At 37.2% G+C, this 15,565-nt stretch overlaps 1 protein-coding gene across 1 annotated transcript in view; it reads right to left on the reverse strand.

Annotated features, from left to right (window-relative positions):
* Positions 1-7,431: 7,431 nt before the first annotated feature.
* diras2 (DIRAS family GTP binding RAS like 2) overlaps positions 7,432-15,565 on the reverse strand; it is a 33,301-nt gene continuing 25,167 nt past the window's right edge. Inside the window, exon 2 of the mRNA XM_002937026.4 lies at positions 7,432-13,924. Coding sequence (XP_002937072.1) covers positions 13,288-13,887 — 600 coding nt within the window. The 5' untranslated portion in view covers positions 13,888-13,924 and the 3' untranslated portion in view covers positions 7,432-13,287. The remainder of the gene's footprint in view (positions 13,925-15,565) is intronic.

Consider the following 15,565-nt stretch of genomic DNA (forward strand, 5'->3'; position numbering starts at 1 on the left):
CTTTTTTCATCATTTCTAGTCTCCATTGCAGCAACCAATATGTGGCACCCCAGTGTGTTGGGTGGTGGGTGGTAATTGCATGAAAGACCTACATTTGTTAGAGCTGTGGAGCTCTTGCTGCCAATTCAGCCCATTTCTGTTGTACTTTCACTGCCCCTTATTTCATTGTTATATTATTTTGTTAATAATCATTAACTGTAATGAGTTACGGGAAGTAATTCAAGCTAGACGTGGGAAGCTGATACATGCTGAGTCAGATCCAGTAGCCATAAACTTTTAAATATCATACAAACCCTTCTTTGACCCCTTCTATAATTGTGCAGATTTTACTGATCAGCTTTTAGAAAGTGCTTTTAAACAATTTGTCAAAATCATTAAACATTCCAGTCTTCTACATAAATGCATGAATAAAGTTCAAGAAATATTTTTCAGTTGTTATACTTGAAAAGATCCTTTCTTTGTGTTTCTAAAAATATTCTTACTTTTTGGAGTAGTAATTATCAGTTGTTAATAATCAATGTTTTTTTCTGCTACAAAAATGCCAGGTCATGTGTTGCCTCCATCATCAAGCATGTACAGTATGAGGTCATAGGAAGACCTGTTGCTCAAATGTAACAAGGTATTAGTTGAATATGTATGTACCAATTTGTACATAATTCAGAAGTTTGGTCCTTCTGCTACATGATATGATCACTGTGCACTTATCTATTTGGTAGCAAATTTGAGGGGGCTGAAGCAACCAAAACTACAGTAAAATGCAATGTACAATAAATCCAAAGCAGGTGAGCACTAAAGAGAATGGTTGGATGTGATATCATTCAGAATGGTTTCTAGAGGATTAAATAATAATGAATTTATAGTAACTGGCTTGTTTTTGAATGTTACTTATATCCTCATGAGTCATACATGTGGTTAGTACAGGCCGTCCCCCCTTATCCGGAAACCCATTATTCAGAAAGTTCTGAATTACAAAAAGGCCGTCTCCCATAGACTCCATTTTAATCAAATAATTCACAATTTTGATAATGGTTTCCTTTTTCTCTCTAATAATAAAACAGTACCTTGAACTTGACCCCAACTAAGATATAATTAATCCTTATTGGAGCCAAAACAATCCTATTAATAAATAATTTTATTAGCAGACTTAAGATAGGAGATCCGAATTACGGAAAGACCCCTTATCCGGAAAACCCCAGGTCCAGAGCATTCTGGATAACAGGTCCCGTACCTGTACTAGATGAAAGTGGGACAAGTGAATAATATAAATAAAGGGAAAGGAAATCAAGAAATAGAGATTGCAATGTAAACAATATAAAGGGCCAGATTCAATTTGATGACAAACACTTAGGGGCCTATTTATTAAAGTACGACAGGATACTTTATGTATTAGTCAGAAAGGTTTTCCTGATTTTTATGATCGTGCAGATACAAAAATGTTGTGACTTTCGAATCGCCAATACGATATTATCATGACTACTACGATTTTTTCGTAAGCATTTTAGTGATATTTGCGATCACCAGAAATGATCGTATTTAATCCGAATTTTTCCCAATTCGGGATTCGAATTCGATGAATAGACCCCTTAGTAGCTGTGGCCGGCATCCACCTTCTCATTTGCTTATGCACAATACACTGGCCTATGGGGTGCATCAGCAAATTAAATTTTCCATATTATATGATTGAGTAACCAGCCAATATCCGTAGTCATCTGGCTATTTGTTGGCATCATTGACCCATCATTGAAGTGTTTTTTTCAGTACATGTATTGCTACTTTTACTTTTATTGCTAAATGTAGGTGTTTTTGTTTTCAAAATCTTCTTTGTATTCTATACACCATATGAATGTATACTATTAATGGTTAATAGTGCACTGTACTGTATCTTTTACATCCTGTCCTTATTGATAAAAAAGAAAATTATTATTTTATTATTTACTATATTGGTTTTCCTAAATATTTTAGCAAATTAAGAAGTATTTAACTATGTATTGTCTCCTCAAAATATTATATAAGAAACATATTGCAATTAATATCTAAGGAATGCCAGAGAATGTATCACAAACATTATCAATATCAATCTCTCTCACTGTAACTTTAAGTTTCTCACTAGGACTTAAAATTGCATTGGGTAATTGGCAATAGAAGAGATAATTGCTGGGAAGGAAATTTTTTGATGGCTTGCCTATAGTGTACTGTAGGTCATGGTGGAGCCAAGTGTTGCATTCAGCTGAATACACTGCCTGAAAGTATTTTACATGTAATGTCAGCATAAGCATGGGAAACCTAGCTTTAGATTCATCAATTGTTCAATAGTTCAAGTATGCCTCCAATTAAACTGATCTTTAATTAAATTGCCAGTATCTTTTGTAGCATGTTTTATATGTGATGATATCACATACAGAGACAGGCAGATAAGACCTTTGCACTTATCCTTCTTTTGCTTAGTGATGCAAGGGTACTGGTGTGTGCTATGGGAGAATGTATATTGAATATATCTGTGAGGCCACTCCTTCACATGCAATATGGCAGTTAAAATCACCAAGGATGATTGCAGGCTATTAGTACAAAGGAAGAAAGAGAGCCAGGTTTTAAAGTCAGAAAGAAAAGGACAGTAGTATAGGAAGGTCTGTAAATGACAAAAAGGAAGGGAGATCTGAAAGGCATACATCTCAAAAGAATTGAATGAAGAGGCTTGCGGAATAGGAATAGGCTTTAACCAACAGCAAGAGGAAAATGCCTACTGTCCTACCACATCCACTGGTCCAGGGGGAGTGAGAGAAGAGAGACCACCATGAGAAATTGCAGCCTCTATGGCAGTATCATTCTGTAAAAGCCAGGTTTCTGTTAGTGCAAGGAGCTTATATGATTTAGAGTAAAACAGATCATGGATTAATGTGGATTTGTTAAAGAGCAGATAATTCAAAGGGTCATACGAAAATGGAAGGCAGGAAGAAGGAAGAGTTGGTATCTGAATAATGATAAAAATAGTAGAAGAACAAAATGTTCTGAGCAAAGGGAAAGAAAAAATAGAATTAATATAAGTTGGTATGGAACAGGGCCCAGGGTGTGGCGAAACATTCCCTGCAGCAGTAAAAAGTAAGTAGTAAAGTAGTAAGTAATAAAAAGAGTGAGGAGATGTGGAAAAAGGATTTGAAATGACTGCACCTCCATGTATGGGCAGTAACTGGAGGACTAATGTGTTGCAACTAGTTGAAAATTGTACAATGGCAGGGAGGAAGATATGTAAATAGAATAGTGACAGACAATAGGAGGGTTAAAGGAAGAGAGTGCCTTAGGGAGCACTGAGCATACAAGCAATATAAATGTGATGCTATCTCTTCAGAGGAGTACGGCTGAAGCAGGTGGGTAGGTTCATCAGAAGTAGATTAGTATGTCTTCTAAGATTTTAAGCAGTCCATTAATTTCAGTAGCAGGCAGATTCTAGGTTCCTCTGTAATGGCTCTCCTCATGCTTGTTGAACTTCTCTGGTAATTTTGCAAATGCCTACCCCAGCAAATGTTCTCCTCTAAAGGTATCTTAATAGATAGGGAGTGCCATTTATATTTGTTCTATGCAAATGTTGTTGATGCTTTAATAAATTAAAAATACATTGAAGCTACATCTAAATAGTATATTTAGTTTAATAACAATCACTTGCAATGCAATGAGTAAATACAATCCATTTTGGCTCCCCACAGATAAAATCTGAAAAATTAGATTTATGAATAAGGGGCTAACCTGAAGGGTAAAAACAACACATTTTACTGTACTGCCTCTTTGTTTATGTATTTTGCAGCATGTGGTATAACCCATGAGTTCATGTAGATGTAATAGTCCTTTCGCTTTGCCAGACTCATATATAATGCATGGCAACCCCTGGAAAGAGGAGACCGAGCAGCTTGAGTTGACGCCTAACGACCCTGTTTTGCTTCTCTGGTCTTAATAGACAGGTACAGCAAACAGGGTAGTATTAAAAGTCCAAAGTGAATTGAACTCACATAAATGTCTTAAAACAAATCAAAATGCTGCAAATCAATTTACATTCCCAGTTCCATCTTTAATAAATAAGCCCAATGGCTAATCTCCCTGGCTTACCTGCTGTCGTACAGCCCAGATGGTAAGGACTTTGTATCTTACAGTATTATCCTTTAGTTTGTGTAGCTCGAATGTAGATAAGACCCTTTCTAAAAAGAAAATGTACCTATATGCAGTATACCTACAGTAGTATTACTGCCCTTGTCTTACTGAGCAGTATTATAAAATGTGATGAGCTCAAGTTTGTTATGTACCTAACGAGGTTCTATTGTGTAGTTAGGGTAAATGTCTGGATATCATGGTCCAGATTCAATTAAATGAGACCACTTTATTTTATGGTTTATTACGTAAAAAATTATAGGTGAGATTCAATTCGAGGAGGAAGAACTTTTCTCCTAATTCATGTTCTAGTTTTTTACTATAGATTTTCATGTGATAAACAGTGAGATAAGTCTTTCTTTTTTTGAATTGCATCTGAATTGACTCTGTGGGAAAATCTGGAACTGAACTAGGAGATAAGCTTTTCCCTCGACACACTCCATGTCAGTACACAATGGGATAGCCAAATCTTTTAAAAGACCAACCCCACCCTCCTACTGGAATATTTTTGGCCTTCTTGCTTCTGCCTTTGCTCCCAATGGAAGAAAAGGTCAGATTTTCTGCTCTGTGTCTTAAAGGCAGACTTGTTTTGGGTCTGTTTGTCCAATTTCTGGTTATATGATATTCAGCATTAGGGATGCATCGAATCTACTATTTTTGGAAAGATTTGGCCGAATACCGAAACGAATATGAATCCTAATTTGCACATGCAAATCAGGACAATGAAGGACTAATGTGAACCATATGAAATTTCAACTTCCTTGTTTTTGTGACAAATCACATGACCATGGATTTGGCCGAATCCTGATGAAGAATACAGGATACAGGGTTTGTCTTCTTGCATACTGGATAGGTAGCTGATTCAGACTTCCGATGATGGAGGCATCTAGTGAGTGATGTTTGCTGACTCCTATAAGTCAGTACCCTCCTTGCACCTCCAGCAGTTATGGAATCTTCTTCCTTATATTTAGGTTTCTGTGTGTTCCACCCATTAGATTGCCTCTAGCTACAGTGTCTTGAAGCCTAGTCACTAGAAGTATAACAGTCTTTAATTTACTCAAAGGTGTTTGCTGTTAGTGAAGAGTATTGTTATCCTCTCAGGGCCTGATTTAAAAGTGGTACACCCCTAGGCTGCTTGCACCCTTGCCCCTCTGCATGCTCGCACCCCTGCCCCTCATCTTGTTTGTTGCCCCCCACACTCGCAACTTCACACACTTGCATCCCCTGGGGCTCACACTACCTTGCTGATCAGCTGCACAGGCAGAAGATTCAAACAGCTGTCAAAATCTACAGTCCCCAGTGAGATGGGGTTTTGTGGCCTGCCCATAAATCCAGGCCTGTATCCTCTGCCTCTACCACCCTTGTGGGTTTTCATCTTGTGGGTAAATGCGAATAAGTTTTGGGTAACATGTACTGTAATTTGTCAAGTTCCCAAAAGATTTCATCTGTTTATCTAGGGCTGAAAATTATTCCCTGTACTGTTTTTCCCATACAGTATATCCTGTCTGAACAGGTTGTGTCTACAGGACATGGTAACAGTTGCCTCTGTCTAGGTAACTTTTCTAGATTTAGCACTTCTGTGGTCTGCCTTTGATTTCTGGGTTTTAAAAGATCAACAACACATGGATGCACATAGTTTTAAAGGAGAAGGAAAAACGAAGTCGCTTGGGGGTGCCAAAATGTTAGGCACCCCCCCCCAGTGACTTTAATCTCTTACATAGTAACATAGTAAGTTGGGTTGAAAAAAGACATATGTCCATCACGTTCAACCATTTTACCTTTTACCCCGGGCTGGTGCCCCTGTTAGGAGAAAACCGCACCAGCCTGGGTACCAGCAGCGAGCGTCTCCTCTTCCTGCTTCTGTCTTCGCGCACTTGCGCATACGCAGTAAGAGTGAAAAGCTGAACTTTAACAAAAAAGTCATTTTTTTTCACTCTACTGCGCATGCACCAGCCCAGGGACAGAAGAAAGAAGGAAGAGAAAATACTCGCTGCAGGTACCCCGGGCTGGTGCTGTTTTCTCCTAACAGGGGCACCAGCCCGGGGTAAAAGGTAAGAGATTAAAGTACAGTTTAGCCATCTGACCCAATAAAATGCATTAGCAGCCCTTCTGACATTTACTGGAATATTCATATGGGGATTTTCATTCCTACTAACGGGCATATTTATTATGGTTTGTAAGCCCACATCACCAGCTATTTTGCCCATAGCAACCAAACAGATCTTTGCTTTTGTTTTCTAACTTCAAATTTAATTTATCTGGTTTCTATGGGCAACATCACTGTTGGCTTACACACTATAATAAATATGCCCCCAAGTGATTCTTACAAGTGCCTGTGACAGTCTGCAGTCACTTTCAAGGGTGTTGCCTCTGGCAATCAATATTTTCTCCTCTTGCTCTCGCCTGTCACTCTCAACAGTCTATACTGCAGGATTATTCTTATATTTATAGACTTTCATTTCTACCTGGAGTCGTTATGTTCACCTGTAAAGTTGCATTATTGTGGGCTTTCTTCAAGGTTGTTGTATTCCTTATTGCAGGTTTCTATAGAGCCTGCTATTCGCCCATTGCTATGTCCTGGTAAGTACTGACGTGTAGTTTGCCAAGGGAAAAGGGAAGATTGTGTCATACTTAGAGTGTTCTTTGTCAGTTTGCCACCCCTATTCAGGTAGTTTAGAGGCTTGTTACAAAGACACCAGTAGGAGGGTGGGGGAGGGACCTTATGATGGGTGCAGGTGGGAGGAGGGCCTATCCTTGTTAGTACTGACATGGAGTTCATCAGGAAAGGAAGATCACATTATGGGGATCATTTTCTAATCCACGAATGCTCCGAAGGCGTCCGAATGCGTTTTTTTCGTAATGATCATTATTTTTGCGACTTTTTCGTCGCTGTCACGACTTTTTCGTATTTTCCCCAACTTTTCGTCACCTTACCGAAATTTTCAGATTGAACGAAAGAACGTTCTTTCGTGCGCAAGTGCACTGATCAAGCCCATGCAGACATAAACTGAAGGATCAAAGTCAGAAAGGTTTTCCCGGCGTTTACGATCGTTCAATACGAGAAATTCGAGAAAAGTCGTGAAAAATACAAAAAAGTTGCGACGGCAACGAAAAAGTTCAGAAACTTTTGTTTCCAATACGAATTTTTGCCGTTCGGGATTCGGATTCGTGGATTAGTAAATGTGCCCCTATGTATGACACAATCTTCCCTTTTCTCATTAAATTGATTCTACTATCTGCATGTTTAATCATTTTCATGTATACAGAGTGACACTTGTTTAAATAAAAATACAAACATTTATCATAATTTAAAACTTTTATTTTTGCATGGTTCATTAATATTCATAACATCACTGAAAACATAGAAACAGGGAGGCGCAGACCTTTTTTCATATTTTCAGCTAGAATTGATGACGTTCTAATAATAATCACAATCTGATAGCTACACAGAATACTGTAATGACTAATCATGCTATTTTGTTAAATTAGCCATTCATAATTTATATGGATCTGAAAGAGATTGTGGATATTGGCATTTCAATAAAGACTTGCATTAATAAAGCTTTACTCATTTGATCTTTTTCTACAAGTTATTTTTCCTACTAAAATAAGCATCTTGTACCAATGACAGCAGAACGATCATGTTGACCAGCATAACATATGCAAAAAATACTCTTAGAAACTACAGTAACAATACAAGGATATAAAATATGCTAAAAACAACTGCTTCATAAATAGTATTGCTTACTGGCCTTGCCTGTTACTCATGCAAGACAATTAAACAGATCATGGCTTTAATACACAGTACATAAGTCCTTAAGAATGCACTAATTAATATATGTATAATAAGAGATCTGATGAAACACATTTTTTAGCATTTTCCTTATATTTATTCCATCATCAACCTTCTAGACCACCCTGCTTAGTTTATTGATATCCTATATGAAAATCAAAAACATGGCTATTCCTTACATAAAAGTGATCTCATATTTTATTATTAAAACATAGTTTAGTGGAAATTAAAAACCCAATAAGAATTAGTTGTAGTTTTATTAATCTATATGTACAATAGGAGATTAGCAGCCGCAGCTTGTAGCTGGTTAGAAGACGTTTGATTGTTTCCTATAGGGATAAAATGGACTACTTTGCCCTGTACAACTGAACTAACAATTCGTGCAATGACAGATGTAGCTATTTGTCACCCATGGATTTTGCCTCTCAAGTGGGCACACCCAAAAAGCTTGTATGCCAAATCATCATAAGTAAAAGATGAAGAGCCAGATCAGACACTTTGCGGGAGAGACGATCAGCTACATCTGCAGGCAGAACCTACAAAGCTTTACATGATCGTCAGCATAAGTGTTCCCCACTTTAGACAGAGGCGTTACATTATGTTTAGTGCTATAATATGCAAAATATCCCATATGTTTTGTATAAAATTTAAAATATGTGTTTACATAAATTGCATCGAGGTTGGCATGGAGTAGGGATGCAGACACAAGCCATCTAAACCCTAACCATTTAGTGATATAGTGTGATTATATTTCTTAATATATATCCTTTACACCATTGTGTAAAGGATATATATTTACACAAAGCCATGCATTTGTCAAGTTTTTACCTGGGGGGGCTATATACTCCAAATATTAATTTATTCTCCAAAATATTTTAGGATCAAGGCACAGCTTAGATACTATGCTACTAATTTAAGACAATGGTACTCACCCTGCACCTAGATCTCAGTTTACATGTAATAATGTAATTTAATTCATAAAGTACATCTAAATAGAAATGCGCCATCACATCAGTGCCTTCCCAGGGGCATATCTTGACCTTGTGCTGCCATAAATGGCTGAACCAATGTTGCTGCCCTCCCAGCCCCATGCCTACCTCTGAGCTCAGACAGGGCAGGGGTGAAAATGACAAATTGGCTCTTACAATTGCCAGGGACTGAATGTCCTGTTACAGAGCCTTACTGTTTGTATTTTAAGGTAATATTTTGCTTCCTCGGTATGCAATTAAGTGTGCAGAGCCCTAAACCTGTGATTCTTTTCCCCCACTGTGCTTCTATAAATAGCAAGCATTCTGTATGGCCTGTATATACGATTACAATTAAAATGTCTAAATGTGTATATGTCTGTCTACAACATGTAGTCCACATCAACCCTTCAGCAGACTGCAACAACAGATCACTTTATGGTCTATTATTTCACTGTATAACATTTTCATTTTTCCCCAGGATGAATTGTGTATACTGTGTGCTTGACTGGAGTTGCTTTGTTGAAATTTTCTATTTTGGCTGTAAAAAGCCACCTACACATAATGGGTTGTGCTTTGTTTAACTCCACTAGAGATTATGCTGCAAGGCGGCTTTGCTTTTAAAGCCTTAGAAATGGTGGCCCTGAAGTGGCATCAAGCTGGCCATTGAGGGGGATTTTATGTAAATAACTGAAATTAAGTTCCTTTCTGAAATAAAACAATTTGGTGTCAACTATTGGGACAAGCTACAGTGTCCCAATAGTCCCTACAGTGTATATATGGCATACTTTGTATTTGTGCACAATTACAAGAACCATTTTCCATGTAGTCCATACAATTTATACATGCTGTATAGACACTTTGACATAGCCGTAAGCTATAGATCACATTGTTTCCAAAGAAGCAGAAATGCTTATTTCGTTACAGAAGTTGATATAAATAGTTTCAAGTTTCATTTGTGTATGTAATGTTACATCTTCTAAACGAGTATCACAATACAACAGAATTAAGGCCATTACTACAGCCCCCTGCATTTTGCACTAAAATCAATGTTGATTTTGCCACTCTTTTAAAATAAGATATCCAAATTCAGTGTTCTACCATTTGCCATAACTAGTATACATTTTATATCCAAACTGAAAATTGGACACATTCATACATTAAAAAAATATCTATCAAATTATTTGTACCTTGCATTATGCTTAAATATTTAGGCACAGCATCACAGTCCAAAATAGAATAATAAACTGGAATGCATGGAATAGAAATATATTTATATCTAAGGCAAGGTTTTTGTAATTATTACATTTTAGAAGTAGCTTTAATGTGAAATTCAGGTACAATTAATTTGAAATATTTATAGCTAAGGGGAGAATAAGGTAACATACGGTAGGCACAAACAATCTGGATGGATACTTAACTCCTTATAATATTTAAACCCATTAAATAATGTTCTAATGATGGAAAAATGCATGCTGGGATATACAGGGATGCCATCTCATTTCAGTCACTCAAAACAACCATTAATATCCAGTTGGAATATTGGAAGTTGGTGAATCAGCTCTCATGTAACTGCATCAAATCATTAGCAATCTACTTGTATGGGGTGTTAATTACTTTGTATAGTATAACACAACTTTAGCCCATACATGGGACAACCCCACATGCTTAAACCTAATTGGCCCATGGTCCTGACACAGTGGGGCCACACCAATTGCAGAAGCCTTCCTATTATCTGGATTGTTGTGCAAATCACATGAGGAGATTTGGCTCCTCCTTACTTTCATCCTCATCTTCCAATGCCAAATAATATATGTGGATCAGTGAGCATAAGCATAAGCATAACTACACAGTTTTCTAGCATGCTCTTAAAAGGTCAGTGAGTGGTGGCATTTGAGAAGTGACAAATGTAAGTGCAAAAAAACATTATTGGCAGTAATACATTTACAAAATAAAATGTGAGTAGACTGTGATTTGGAGGTTTGGGTAAGTTGTTTTGCTAGTTAGAAGTTTTCTTCCCCGCAGATATTAATACCACCAAATCCCAAGCTCTGATACATCACTCCAAGTCCCAAGCAATCCGGATAATAGATCCTATACCCGGATTTGATATTTTCCATTTGAACAATGGACTTTAATAGCATGAATTCTTTCCGTGATCTTTAAGGCTTTGGAATACAGAGTTTACTTTCTGCCTCAGTCTATTCACTTTTGCTGTTCTTGTGTGTTCTCTAACAGTCATCAAAATTATTACTGAAACAACAGGCAGAGGCCCATCAGGCCCATTTATATCAAAATGGCATGGTGCTCTTATTGTCTATATTAAACAGCCATATATATGATATGTAACCTCATTATTGCTCAAACAATAATAAAAAAATTCAGTTTGTTAATGTTATTACACCAATGTAAAGCACTGACCTACTGCAAAGTGTAGAACTTTGCAAACATTTTTGTGGTGAGTCAGTTTCAAAAGTTTTAAAAACCCTCAGCAGTGGCGATCATAATATGTTGTGTGTCATATCCCTTACTGTGACCTTAATGATATGTACCTACAAGATAAAACGCGATCAACGTTATACAGTTAACTCTATAGATAATTATACAGTCATTCAGTACCCCCTTATTATAAAGAACACTCTGTGGGTGCAACCCAACAAAGCAGGATCAAACTGATATATATGCATTTGTTAAAAAAATTAAAAAAGAAAGATGATGTTTTGGTTTAAAAATGGAAACTTTATTAAGCCAAAAAAACCTGATTTTTTTTGTAGTGATATTTTTGAGGAACTCATAAAACCCTTTGCATGCATTTCAGGCTGAGTGTAACTGAAAAAGTTGTCTGTTTCATCCTGCAGTTATTAAGGGTGCTAAGTGTAGCTTATGCTTCATATACAAAAACCAAGTGTGCATTTCTATGCTTTTTATACAGCTGTTTATAGTGAATAATGGTAAGCACTGTTAAGTAAACACATTGTGGATGTACAGTAAGCACATTTATAAGGGTGTGCAATGCATTATTTGAACTTGTAGCAGCAAGTGGTACATATTGTATTTACAGTGTGTGCTTGGCAGTTTCTTTTATTATGATATATTTTGGTAAGAATCACTATTTTGCACAAATGTGCAATTTTTAGTTTGGCTTGGGAGAAGCAATAAAACTTCCTAAATAGTTCAGCTATTTATGCTAGAGAGCAGAACATGAGATTAAGATACCATTGGATTTTATTGAAGTTAAACAGTAAGTAGAATTCACTTCAGTAGATATAGCCTGGTAAGGAAAAGAAGAAACTATGAGTTCTGATAAGCAACATGCTAGGAGAATGAAACTATCAAAAAGGGATGTCAACATTTTTGGCCTTTCAAAGCTGGGAGATCAAATTCCCAGCTTCTTCATTCATGGGAAGTAGTGTCATGTGAAACTTTGTTCCCCATTGGTAGTATCAGCAGCTTCAGTTTCCTATTAAGCATCTAAAAGTTGTAACACTTGGTTGGCAAGTTCATATCTACAAACAGAGGAATCTTTATTCATTTACCTGTGGGACATGATGTGCATAACACACTACTCATTTGTGTAGTTAAAGGGTGTTAGTGTTTATGCTAGATGCTTCATTTAAGCCTGCTCCCTGTGCATGACTGAAGCTGCAGTTCACCAACTCTTCATTTGATAAGAATCACTCCTGTTATCATCACATGCAATTCAGCTGTCAATATATTATTGAAGCCAAATGCGATGCCAATGACATTATACATGTAATGTGCTCAGACCTAATGTACAGTTCTACATATTTTTGCAAAATGCATGATTTGTCATGCAGTTGAATTTTATTTTAGTCCATGTAACCTTGAATGCAATCGATCAAAGCTAAAATACATATGATAGATGAATGAATCTATGGCACCCTAATGTCGTATTAAATGCTCCAATACAAGATTGATAATGTTAATCCTAAAAGGCAATGGATGAGCTAAACATTCCAGACTCCCTACAAAGCAAGGAGTTTTGGCCTGTAGCTCTCTGGCAAAAGTTTTAGTGTAGCAACAGAGCCAAAGGTTGAAGATCTAGAACTGAGACTCAAGAACTGAGTTTCCTACCTGAAGGCTCATGTGCCGTATGAAACCCTAGAACTGCTATGGCCCCCATCATGCTCCAGAACTCCACAGGCTTTGTATGATTTTGTGGTATAAATATTTAAACATATAACTGGTCACTGAAAAAGCTGGACAGAACTGCTCTAATGAGTCAAGCTGCTAAATAAATTAATAACTATTCTGTTCTAAATGTGTTTGGAATGGCTTACTGTGACTGCTTGCCTATGTTTTGTACATGCCATTTTTTTTCTTCTTTTTCTTATTTTCTGAAGTGCTGTAAAGGTTGCGGTGCAGGTTGGTTCTTTACATGACCACACATTTTCCTTTTAGCTTCTCTTTCCTTTTCTGCTGTTTGCTCTTTTTGCCATCAATCTGTAAGCTCACAGTCCTGCGTTTCTCAAGGTTCAGCAGCTCCTGAAACAGCTCTTTGACATTGTGATTCATCTTAGCAGATGTCTCCATAAAGGCACATTTCCATTTTTTGGCCATTGCCTCCCCTTCCGAGCTATCCAGTTCTCTGTTTTGGCTTTCATCGCTTTTGTTTCCAACCAGCATTATAGGGATACTCTCTACATCCCCTTTAATCTGACAAATCTGTTCATAGATTGGCTTCAGTTCTTCCAAGGATTGCCTGCTGGTGATGGAATAAACCAAAATAAAGGCATGTCCTTTTGATATTGACAGACGCTGCATGGCTGGAAATTGATGACTCCCTGTGGTATCAGTTATTTGCAAAGTACATATGCTTTTGTCGCAACTGATCACTTGTCTGTAGGTATCTTCAATTGTTGGGATGTAACTTTCCCTAAAGGTGCCTTTGACAAACCGTAGTACCAAGGAACTTTTACCGACTCCTCCAGCTCCAAACACCACTACTCGGTAATCATTACTTTGTTCTGGCATTTTCTTCAACGTATCAGATGTCTATAAATGGAAACACCTAGGATGGGAAAAAAAGGAAACATGTCATTTTGCTGGCATCTATGGAAATAATTACAGTTATAATAATATGGCCAATAATAACATAATCCCTCCTGTGCCCTCAATTGCTTTACAGCAATTTACATGTTAGATTTCTTGTACAGCTTTTATAGCTGAATAAAATAACAAATATTGGAAGATATTTCATTCAAATGGTTGCAACCATGGGAAATATTTTCCAGGGCTGCAAGTAGCAAGTGGCTGCAAGCAACCGCAAGTGGCATTTGCATTAGCATTGTACTGCAGCTGTCATAAGGTTTGAATGAAGCAATTTCCACAAATCCCTTGGTTTTAGTCAGTTGTAAGGGCTTCATTTAATATTCTTTGACCTATTTTTTTCACTTAACTATAGATAATAGTGTAATTCCCCACCCCTACCCCATAAATAAAAGCTACAGCATGAATGGCAAACTCACATAGAAAATCATGAACTGACTCTTTATTACAAGTCTGTTCCTAATGATAAATGATATGAAAAACTGAATGAATCAATATCCATTTTAAATACTGCTTGTAGGCTAGGACTGCGTGATTGAGTAGGTTTCCCATTGTGGCTCTAAGCTGAGCTAGATACTTTGGCCTGATATTTGTCAGGTGGGGTGATCTTGGGAGGCAACTACCCACACCATTATTACTAAGGACTTAAAGCAACTGATCCCACAAAGATCCTGCCTGTTTAATATTTATCCCTGGCTGTAAGCCATAACCACTGGACATGGTTGACCACTGGAACCACAGGAAATGGTGTTCCCGGAGTTTGTAGCACTTTTTTTGGGGGGGGGGGGGGACTTCCTGTGAGTATTTAGTTAATAATGCAGTCTTAGGGGGACATTATAGTACACTTGTATTTATTTATATACTGCACTTTATCCCCTGCTTTAAAAACAATTATCCACCCAATAACCAATGTTAAAATCAAAAAAGAAAAACCAGTTAAAGAGTACACTAAAAGCAATTATCATTTTATTTGGTCATAAGCTTTGGTTCCAAAAGCACTATAGATATACCATATAACAGTCATACTGTCTCAGCTTCCAGGTACATCACTTTTTTCCATTTCAGTACATCCACAGGGTGACAGCACATCTGTCTCGCTACTTTAAATACATTACCTTCCATTCTTATATCCATTCATAAGTAAGAAACATTTCCATACAGTGGAAAAAATGAATGGTCTCTAATGTATTGCAATGCAAAGTATTGATCCAGCCGGTCCTTATTGAAAAACACAGTGTTTAATAGAACCTACTTTACATTAGAACTGGAAAACCACATAACCAGATGGACACTAGCAAATTAGACAACAGACTAAAAATGGCAAGTGCAAATGTGACACTGTCCTTAGTGTACTTGTGACCACTATCTTTGTTGTACTAAGTTCTCAATCTCTTTTGTTTAGCAATGATATGGTTTTACTTGGGATGCACTGAATGCCGGTTCGGTTCGGGATTCGGGCCGAATCCAGCCTTTTTTTGATGGATTCGGTTTCGGCCGAATTCATGGTCCCGGCCGAACTAAATCCTAATTACCTTAAATTAGCATTTGCTAATTAGCATTTGGAAAGGGTTACATTTTAGGGGGGGAAAATTCCGTTGCATGC

This window comes from Xenopus tropicalis, chromosome 1, assembly GCF_000004195.4.
Source record: "Xenopus tropicalis strain Nigerian chromosome 1, UCB_Xtro_10.0, whole genome shotgun sequence".
Taxonomy (NCBI): Eukaryota; Metazoa; Chordata; class Amphibia; order Anura; family Pipidae; genus Xenopus; species Xenopus tropicalis.